We start from the raw sequence: 10,640 nt of genomic DNA on the forward strand, positions 1-10,640 counted from the left end.
TGCACACGAGACATCAATGTTTGACACTTTGACTCGGCACGTAGAATGGAAGTGGCCAGAGTACTCTATATATATATACATACTGTCGTTAGTTCTACCTAATTTTGCATCTGGCTGGCTGGCCGCACTTTGAAGTAGATACAATTCGAACTGGTATGCAAATGCAACACAGCAGCTATAGCAAGCTTCGACGGATGAGATCGATAGCCTCAGGTAGACGAAATTGGACAAATTATAGAGTTACAGTTCTACTGTAGGGCATGACCAAATCTCATCCTCTTTTCTGTTGCTTGGACGAATTTACAGGTCAGGTGGATCCGGTGAACGGGTTACTAGGACATCGAGAAATATAGTTGTTTTTGTGCTTTTTGGCCATTTTCACGGGCATCCGTTTGGTCATATAATTGTTTCAAATGTAAATATTCTGAAGAACAATTAACTGAGGCATTTTTGGTTTGACCATGGTAACCATAAATCTCGCTTTACAACTAGGAGCTTAAAAACGAAATGGAAATTATAATATACTTTTTCAAGATATTTATGTTTTCACCATATAATATGCACAAATTGACGTTATTGAAACGATATGAAATGACTTACTACACATTCTTGTGATATGTGGGAGTACTAACTGTATAGTATAATCCTATTGTTCGCTAGTTCAATCCTGCCGATCCATTTGTTTTTGTACCCCACCTCGCACGGGTGAACAACCGACCACTCCAAGTAGAACGCTTCAGTAAGACGAACTGTTTTGTATGCACTCCCTCCACCCCGTAGTAAGATTGCCAATATGTTTTATATTAGGAGACAAAGGGATTAGTTATGACGAAATTTTGTATATTTGAACTCCTGACTGCCAATATGACCGCACAAGGAGAATCGCTTTAGCTAGAAAAAAGGCGACACACGGAGGAAGTGACATCATCTACACAGTACACATGCATCTTGGCAATTATGGAGTAGATAACCACTTCCAAGGAGGGTAGTGGCGGTGAAAAGAGACATATGTGGCAGGTGCAATGGCATGCGACGATTTCCATGTCAAACTATAAGCATTCAGTAAGAGCTGGCAATAAGCCGGTTATATTGAAATTGCACATATAGCATTGAAAACAATATTTTCATCACGTATATAAGTCACAAATGAACAGGATATGCTTAGTGGTCCTCATCAAACAAGGCGCTATACCGAATTCGTGGCATACATGTTACAGGTTTCTCCAAAATCCAGACAGCTTCACACTGAAACAACATACTCCACATGAAAAGTAAAGAGAATGCCATCATGGTAGCACAATACTACATGCACCCATATCCGTATGCAATCAGCAGGTACACATGTGAAACTTACGCAATGCAATTCAGAATCGGCGTTGTGAAGCGCGGAGTTTGCCGGAATCAAAGGTTACAAACGAAATATTGTCAGTTTGTTACTAAGAAACAGATTGCCTTACAAGGATAGGTGGTGTCACTTAGAATATACAAGGACCATGTTGACCGAAGCACTTGGCGTTAGTACACCAAAGATAATAGCCACCAGAAGAAGTGCAAGCATGATCTGAGGATGCCACGTAACCAGCTTGAGAAGATTAAACAGAAAACTAAGAGGATTTTTCAGCTTATAGAAATATTACTCACCAGCATAGAACTATACTTCGACTTTTCCAGGTCATATCCCCTGCAGAATCAGAGACGATCAGTGAAGGTAAAGACATAAGAGGAAAGTCCAACTCTAAGTCATCAACAAACCTTCTCTTTAGCAAACCGGATGACTTGCAAGTTTTCTTTATTGCATCCACACGCTTCCGTGTCAGCGCAGCACTTGGGTCGTTATCATTAATCTGCACATGGTGACCAAAAATATTTATATATCTTGAGAAAAATTCCATTAACATTTATTCATGATAGTCTATCTTAATATGTTATCCATATTATTTTCAACCATCCAATTATCCATGTCATCTCCACACTATCATCAAATAATCAACGTCCTCCGCACACTAACATTTATTATTGATAGTCTATCTCCATATGCTAGTTTTTCACATCATCTATTCTTGTAGTCATTCAGTTGTCCACTTTATCCTTTTTTACCTGCCTGATTGATTAGATCACACCATTTTGTTGTGATATGACACAACTAAATCATGTGCAACTGGAACATTATAATTTGTTTCAACCTTAATTGTTTCTGTGAACCAAACGAATTTTAGGCCAGTTATGTTATTTTTCAATGAGGAAAATCACGTAACTTTAATTGGAGATTATCTGCTCTTCTATTTGTAACCGAGCTCTATATATTTCAAAAAACAAATGCAGTAGCGTGCATGTCATCACTTCATCGAAGTTATCCACATCATCAGTTTATTAAGCCTGATGATCTCAAACATATTATGCATAAAGTTGAAGCCCAACAACAGTCGTTATCATTTATCAAGACATGGCAACCAACCATATTATGCATAAAGTCACAATACAAACAAGAAAATTCACATTCAAAGGCCATCACCAACAACATCATGGACTATTGGACAGTAAAAAGGTTGGCTAAACTTTGCCATTTGGAGCAAAACCATCAGACAGTCAAACATAAAGATGGAATGTTTTATACAAACGTGAATGAAGTTAAAAGCCAAATACACCATCATCATGAAGTGAAACTACCTAGATATGGGTTTACGAGGACAAAGGTAAGCATTCTAAGTGATCCATAAACTACAAGACGCCTTACTAAAAATACTGGAAACAGTATTTCAAGAATTTTTCGCTTTTGTGTAACATGACATAATATCCCTTGTTTTGGATGTACATGACAAAACATCTGAATCTTCTGTTATATGTGTGCGAGACTCTATGTTTTCTAGATAAACATTCCAAAGCATACCTTCGATTCTAGCAATGAAGAGAACTCATAGAAAGCAGAATATACATCTGTCATTGATCTTGTCTCATCAATTATTCGTGCAATTAGCCCTGAGAGAGAGGGAGTACATGTTTAGTCACTGCCACTGATCATGCATAAGGAACAAAAAAATAACTACAAGACTGAAACCGTAAAACATATAAATTAATAGGAAGCATAAAAGTAATAGTTGGTTAAGAGGATAAATAACCACTTAAAAAAGAAACTATACTTAGGCTCCTTTTCTAATCTAGGAAATCTTATGTTGTTCAACTCAACTGTGAACCCATATTTCCGAGAATAAAAACTGATATATGGCCAAGAGTATTGCATAATCTGTCCACATTAAATTCCTAAACATAGTGTAGCAATGTTCCCCGGACCACGCGCAAAGCGGGAGCTTCATGCACCGGGCTGCCCTTTTTTATAGTGTGGCAATGTTGTCATACAAATATTTTTTTGGTCAAATGAATGCGTACAAGTTGTCAACATGAAGTAACTTAATATGTCTTACCACGCCTCATCTTAACAGCTCCTCTAAAGATATTCACATTATTGTAGAAAATAGCAAATGTCCCAATTGCCGTTATCTAAAAATATGAAACAGTTAGCCAAGAAACATTTAGAAGGTCACTCAGCCATGAAAAAACGACTATAGATATTAACATCGTAAAATAGATAGCTTTTTGTAATTGAAATTCTATTATTTTTTGCAGGTAAAAAAATAAAATTAGTTTCAATTACAAAAAGTGAGTGGCTATATGAATGTTGAGTATCTATAGGAAAAATAAATTGCGTCTGGTCTATAGGATAACTACACTAGTAATAGCTCTATCCTAAATGTAACAACATCGTACATCCTACCCCTGGCTAAAACATGACTAACTGCCTCAATTAGCAATAATATATCAACTACACAAATATGGAAAACGTGTCTTTAATCCTTGGTGCCTTGCAACACCAATTAGGTCATGTATAACGGTTATAGCTTATAAGTGGCCAGCCATGTAGAATTACCGCTGAGTTAGAAAAGAGAGAAATTAAAAAGTGGGTTGTCTTCTCAAGAGATGATATCTTACCATCAAATATAAGATATTCTCTCCATTAACTGCATGAGATGCCTTATACTAGTCACATACTTTATAATTTATTTTTAATCATGCCATAATTTAAGCAGCATGCATACGGTAATCGTTGGAGGTAATGCATGTACAATATGTTTTTTGTCTTCTCTAATGAAATGTACTGCCTGAGATAAGACTGCCTTATCAACAATTGTACATATGCTTACATCTAGGAACCAAAGAAAGGAAGTTTCAATAACCATAAATGATGTCGAGTACCATACATCTACTTAGAGTTACAACATGTTCCACTGATAACACTAAGTGTGAAGGCTGTAACTAGGAATGCCAAGCACTATAGTGTACCTGAGGTATTGCACAAAGGCGAAAATTGGTATAATCTTTCAACGATGACATGTATTGAAGGCAATCTTCAGCGTGGATCAAAGCATTAGTCACCATATCATTCAAGCATTGCACTGCTTTTTCTGAATTTTCCTCATACTTGAGGCCCTAATTTAGTAACCCAAAATATTGCGTTATTATAGCTGAAACATAGAAATTCCGTCCAAAAAATGTTGAAAAAAGGTCGAACAATTGTAGACCTTCAAACTTATGTAAATGGATTGTATTACGTATTCATAATACATGATTAATTGTTTAATTAGATATTTCAATTACTCGTATCACCTTTCGTTATTTTACTAAACATTGGAACCGAAGAATCATGCATTTATTTATAAAAGGATTCCATTGTAATTTACTCGTTCCCACTAGACAGAAAATTGTGGATGTTCAATCATTTACAATTCATAATATGTGGTACCTGAAGCTAGTCAGGAGGAATTAATATAGGAAAACAATTGATGTACCTCAAGCTTATCAACATATTTACTCCATATTTCTCGAGGCCAGAACATACGGCACTTTGGTATCTCATTTATGTCCTCCAAATAATCCCTTATTATACTGTTTTTCTGCAATAATTGAAGCCCACCTATTAGCTATGGGGAAAATGTAAAGAAAAGTTTCCATCATTATGGCAGTGAAAATACCTGCAGGAACAAACCCATTGAATTTGAAAGCTGGTCTGAAGCCAGATCTTCTGTCCCAGCAGCATGAAAGAGCCTAGAAAGTCCATAGCCTACTAGCCCTGATACATAGTGGCAATACTCATCATAGTCATCAATAGTTTCAACCTACAAAACAAAGTTGTTCCATATTAGTTCAAACAAATAACAATGTCAGCATTTAGTTGATATTAATAAATGTGTACAAAACCCTGACCTACAAACACTACATGCTTCCTTTTTTCTCAAAGCTAACTAATGATTCTTCTGGCCTTGCCACAGAAATCTCCTTTACTCCCTAAATTTTAACTAGGTCCAAGCAAAACATCTAAAAGCATTTCTATTCATAGATGTTGGTATCACAATTCTTATGCACACAAGATATTTACGACATATGGTTTGTTAATATTGGTGCGATGACTACATTTATCAATGCCATAATGCTCACAAACCATCTTCCATATGGAGAAGTGACCAAAACATCAAGACATTGCTATAACAGCCAAAAATAGAATTTCAAACCAAATAGTAGTAGCCAAACAAAGGTTGCACAACTGAATGACAATGCCTTTGGGCATAAAGTGTGGTTATCAGGTGAATATCCCTTTGGATGTGTTACTGGATACTCACTAGCGCTTTCTGATATGTTACTTGACAAGTATCAGATATTTTATAAGCTACAGACATATGGCATTAGCAGAGCCCCTTTTTGAAAAATTCACATGGCATTAAGGATAGAGCTGAATGAGCCATATGCCGTACAAACATTTATGTTGAGAGTTGGAAGACAAACAACATCCGTCCTATGTTAATTAAAAACTAAAGAAGGCCACCTCATAAGAAGAAAAATAAAATGAACATTCATATATAAACTGATTATATAGTCACTTTATATTTTGATTATCTAGGCTAACAGACCTCCTGACATATAAATTTTGCCATTCCTGCTCCCATTAGCCTAGTGATTTCTTCAATTGGCTTTTGATATCTGAAAAAAAATGCAATATTATTATTTTCTGCAAAGGCTTTAGATGAACTTTACGTACCGCGCTTAATTGACAAACTGGGAAAACAAATATGAGGGCAGAGAAAGCTTCATTTGCAGCATGTGAAGTACTACACTGACTTTAATAGCTTGGTTGAAGATGGACATTTCGCTTTTTGTCAGCTAAATGGGCAAGGCACATTTAGAGTATTAAAATGCCTCCAAAAGCATGGCTCACATTTTTTTTCGAAACAGAGCATGGATCACAAATTAAATGTCCTTTCATATTTACAAACTATTGAATGAACTCCTACAGATAATCCCTCCAAAAAACACGCAGATAATCCCTCAAAAAAAGATCATCCAGATGACAACATATGAGAGGTTCTGTCATTTGTACCACTTGGAACTCAACACAAAATGCAAAAGCTGGGAAGGCGCTAGTGCTTACGATAAGTGAGCACAGAAACCTAGATTGGCAATGTACAATTAATCTCACTATTCAAAGTTTTGCAGTCCCTGTTTTGTCTGGTTCACTTGTGACAACCTGGCCAAAATAATTTAGCACATGCTCCCCATGAATGTTCGCTAGTCTTGTAATTATGAGCAACTTACATTTCCAGTTCACTTGTAATTGTAAACCTGACTTGACATAGAGATTTCACAGTTCAGCACGACCCAATGAAAGATCCATATTTAGAGAAGTCTTCAGCTTATTTTTCTGAGTGACATCAGTGCTGAGTGAACGATGTGGTTGGCTGTTCCCTAAGACTTTGCTAAAATAAAAATCCGTACGTAGCCACATATTTCCAAACACAAAATGGGAGCTAGGAAACTTCAGAAAATAGCAACCGTTCTGAGATTCGGAGAAGAAATAAAGTACCCTTGATCCAGTTCCAGGAAAGCCGTCGAGACGTATCGGAACTTATCCATCAGCACTTTGAAGTGGTTTGTTCCACCTGAAGGCCAAAAAAATCATCAGATCAACAAGGACATCAGGGTAATACATCAGAATAACTGTCAAGAAATTGAACTTGGGGTCCTGGCGACCGCACCTGCGTGTACCTGTCAACATAGTGGATATAGTAGATGTGTATAAGTGGATTGCCTTGCATCAGTTTAAACTTTAAACTTTTGGTTGCATTCACCACTGCTTGAAGATTGAGATGCTATTAGAGCCCACGACATCGAGTTCGAGTCCAGCTTCCGCAATTTATCTTAAAGTTGTATGGCCACGAAATCGAGCTGCACCGAGCCACTCCGGCGAGCAATTGCCTACGGAAGAAGCAACGCCGCTGTAGGAAAATCATAGGGACGATTCGCACCTCCTATATGCCTCCATCGAGGTTGGAAAGCTCGGGAGCGACCACCCCGACGAAGACCGGGCCGAGCACCGCCGGCGTCTTCAATTCCGGCGAACCCGACCTCGGGAAGCTCCGGCGACCACGTAGTTAGGAGGCGAGTACGCGAACAGCACATGGTCAACGAGGTGGGTGGCTGCGCGGCCAGGGTAGACACGGAAGGGGAGAACACATCCTGGAAGTCTATGGCGGTCGGCCGCATCCGTGTCGGCCAGCACGGGAGAACCGGAGAAGGCGCCGGTGCACCGTGCACGAGCTCCACCAGCGAGAGCGTGGCTAGCAGGGCACGCAGGCATGGTGGAGTGGCCACGGCTGAGACTGCCGCCGCTGCTGCTCTCGAAAGCCTCCGGCCAGATTGGTCAACCGTGATACGGGTAAAAGTACGAATTTTAAAAGGAAAATTTATTAAGTACTCTACAGCTTTTTCTAAAACACACCATCCAATTATATCTTTACTAGATACCATTATAATATTATGACACGTTTGACAGCTAAAAAGAAAAAAATGCACTTTTAGCTGGGATGATCATGTTATGACTGGTTTTATAAAAAATGCAAAACTTTTTTGATAGATGGTGTGTTTTGGTAAATGTATCGTAAAATTGTAATGGTTGGCAAAGACATAAATGAATGATGTGTTTTAGCAAACGACATTAAATAATTTTGTTCTGTAGCAAATTTTTCCATTAAAAATTTAAGAAAGTGAAGAGAAAATGAACGGGAAGGAATTTTTTTTTAAACACACTAAAGACGCAACGTACATATATTCACCCATATAAACGCATGAATGCACACCCTATCTTATGAGCAGCTTCAAGAGACTGAGTGCAAAAATTGATCCGACGAGTTTTGAGATTGACGAAGAGGATGTTTGGTTCACAGCCAGAGATTGCCAAGCCAAAAATTGGCGTTAGCCACACATGTGGCTTGCCAAATTTTGTGGCGAGGTAAGCTTGATTGGTTGGTTAATCAAATGTGGCAAGGATACTGTGGCAAGTTCTGGCGGGTAAAAATACCGCCAAGGTTTCGCTGATGAAAAGTGTGGCAAAGGGACTTCGTGACTCTGGTGAGCCAAGTTTTGCAAGTTAACCAAACGCTGGCCAAAGGTGGTGTGGCGAGCCAAATCTTGGCTTGGCAATCTCTGGCTGGGAACCAAACGCCCCCGAAGTCACCATGAACGCCTCGCCGTTGACGGGAACGTCTTCTCGCGCTTTCGCCTAAATCTGAAATTTCGTGAGAACAATCTTTTACATTTATTTTTTGTTGAGCTGACATAAAAGAAAAAAACGGGGATTTTTTTAACAAAAAGGTGATTTTTAAATAATACAAACTATTTATTATTTTCTAGAAATAATACCTATTTTAAACTTTTTCAAATATAGGAGTCAATCGGTCACACGTCACACGGCGGCCGATCAGTCACTCGAGTGCCGATTGGACTGTCGGCAGCTGTGGCACCTGATTCTTGTTAGTGCACATGCATGATCGGCTGGTTTGTGGGCACAACAGAGCGTGCAACCGGCAGCGCGTATGTCGACCAGATCCTATCGGGTACGTGTGGCCGACCGGTCCCCGTATGACCGATCGAATCCTAGATTTGAAAAGGTTTAAAAACACATATTATTCCTGAAAAATAATAATTAATATGTATTATTTTTAAAAAATCGCCGGACAAAAAAAGTGGGGATTTGAAAGAAAGAAAAAAAAAGCATATATCAGCGGAGGACCGGGGGATTTGATGCCGGAGACGCTGCCCGTATTGTAGACAATAGCAGTGTGTTCTTAAGAGATCTCGTATGCTCCTGCTTATATATACTTTTTAAAAAGAAGAAGAAAGAGATCTTGTACGTACATGAAAAACGCCAGTTTGGGTCGTAGGCATTGCGGTAGAAATCCTGGAGGATGGGCAGCTTCTCCTCGGCTGGAATGCTGGTGTCGTCCTCTGCACTCACAGTAATCACTAGTGAGCGTTGCTCTTAAGCCGCAGTAATAAAACACTGATGAACGGGGTAGTGCTCACCGACGGTGTCCATGGCCCGGAGCACGAGGTAGAAGATGCACACCTGCACAACGTCGGCGGCCGTGTTTCAGTCTAAATCAGGCTCACACCACAAGGCTGTAGGAAGCTCGAGGAAGGGGTGGGGCAAAGGGAGGATCAGGCTTACGGCATTGCGGAGGTCGGGCCCGAGCTGCTGGATGACGAACGCGAAGCTGCGGGAGACCTTCTGGAGCATGTCGTAGCAGAAGGCCCAGTGCTCCTCGGGCGGGATCTGGCGCTTCATCTTCCTCGCCGCCACCCACAGCTTCACCAGCGCCACCGCCTCCTCCGGCTGCGGCAGCGCCCCCATCCCCTCCCCCTCCTCACGAACCCCAACCCAGAATCAAAGCTCCACGATCATGTCACGACCCAAACTCAGGGATGGCCGGATTAGTACGAATGCTCAGGTGATTTGGGGTGAGAATTCAGCAAAGCAGGAAGATGAGATGCACTATATAATATCTGGACGCGAGGAACTGGAGCAGGGAAGAGAAGCTTGGAGACTGTTCAAATCAGTGGACGCGTGCTCGCCTGTGCTGAGCTAGCACTATATAATAAGCCCATCAGATATCGCGCGAACGTGCCCTACGTAGCACGACGGCCCCTCGGCACGGTTCCCGAAACAAGCGGTGACTTTTCTCTTTAAATAAACGCCACGCGGGACTCGCCAGGCCCTGCAGCAAATTTTATCTTTCTTTTTTTGGCGAATTCGCAGCAAATTTTACCCGTCAACTAGCAAATTTTACCCCTCAACTAGCAAATTAGACTACTACAGTACTCCCTCCGTCCCGGTTCACAGAACATGCACGTATCCCTAGATTGCCTATTTGATCAACGTAATATTAATTATATAATACAAATATGTCATTAGAAAGTAGAACATCTAAGCTTTCTAATGATTTTTTTATAATGTATATTTTATATTATGTTGATAAAATTTACTACCTAGAAATACGCACAAGCCCTATGAACTGAAACGGAAGTAGTAGTAGTAATTTTACTAGTAACTAAGTGTCCAACTCACCAAATTTTCTTACGTGGCAGTGAGTTAATGAGGCCTGAAGCAGAAGGGGGAGACGGAACCGTTTCGTCCCTGCCCGCTCCAGCTAGGGATGGCAATGGGTACCAATGACCCGCGTACCCACCGGGTAAAAACCCAATAAGAGTACGGGTATGGGATAAATTATTACCCATGGGTTTGTAAATGGAAAAAATAT

The 10,640-nt window shown here is 40.0% G+C and overlaps 1 protein-coding gene across 3 annotated transcripts; it reads right to left on the reverse strand.

Moving 5' to 3' along the window:
• Positions 1-1,342: 1,342 nt before the first annotated feature.
• LOC124704605 (squalene synthase 1-like) lies at positions 1,343-9,955 on the reverse strand. 3 transcript variants are annotated; one of them, XM_047236877.1, is made up of 13 exons: positions 9,551-9,955; positions 9,406-9,448; positions 9,238-9,327; positions 6,908-6,983; positions 5,958-6,027; positions 5,025-5,168; positions 4,842-4,946; positions 4,336-4,482; positions 3,420-3,495; positions 2,888-2,976; positions 1,753-1,844; positions 1,642-1,681; positions 1,343-1,561 (listed from the first exon to the last, which is right to left on the reverse strand). In XM_047236877.1, the coding sequence occupies exons 1-13, from the start codon at positions 9,731-9,733 to the stop codon at positions 1,472-1,474; spliced, it is 1,245 nt and encodes a 414-aa protein (XP_047092833.1). In that variant the 5' UTR covers positions 9,734-9,955; the 3' UTR covers positions 1,343-1,471. The 3 variants fall into 3 exon arrangements, with proteins under 3 accessions (XP_047092833.1, XP_047092831.1, XP_047092832.1); XM_047236875.1 differs by lacking the exons at positions 9,238-9,327; positions 9,406-9,448; positions 9,551-9,955 and adding an exon at positions 7,090-7,469; XM_047236876.1 differs by lacking the exons at positions 9,238-9,327; positions 9,406-9,448; positions 9,551-9,955 and adding an exon at positions 7,080-7,469.
• Positions 9,956-10,640: the final 685 nt, after the last annotated feature.

The sequence above is a fragment of the Lolium rigidum genome, chromosome 3 (assembly GCF_022539505.1).
Source record: "Lolium rigidum isolate FL_2022 chromosome 3, APGP_CSIRO_Lrig_0.1, whole genome shotgun sequence".
Taxonomy (NCBI): domain Eukaryota; kingdom Viridiplantae; phylum Streptophyta; class Magnoliopsida; order Poales; family Poaceae; genus Lolium; species Lolium rigidum.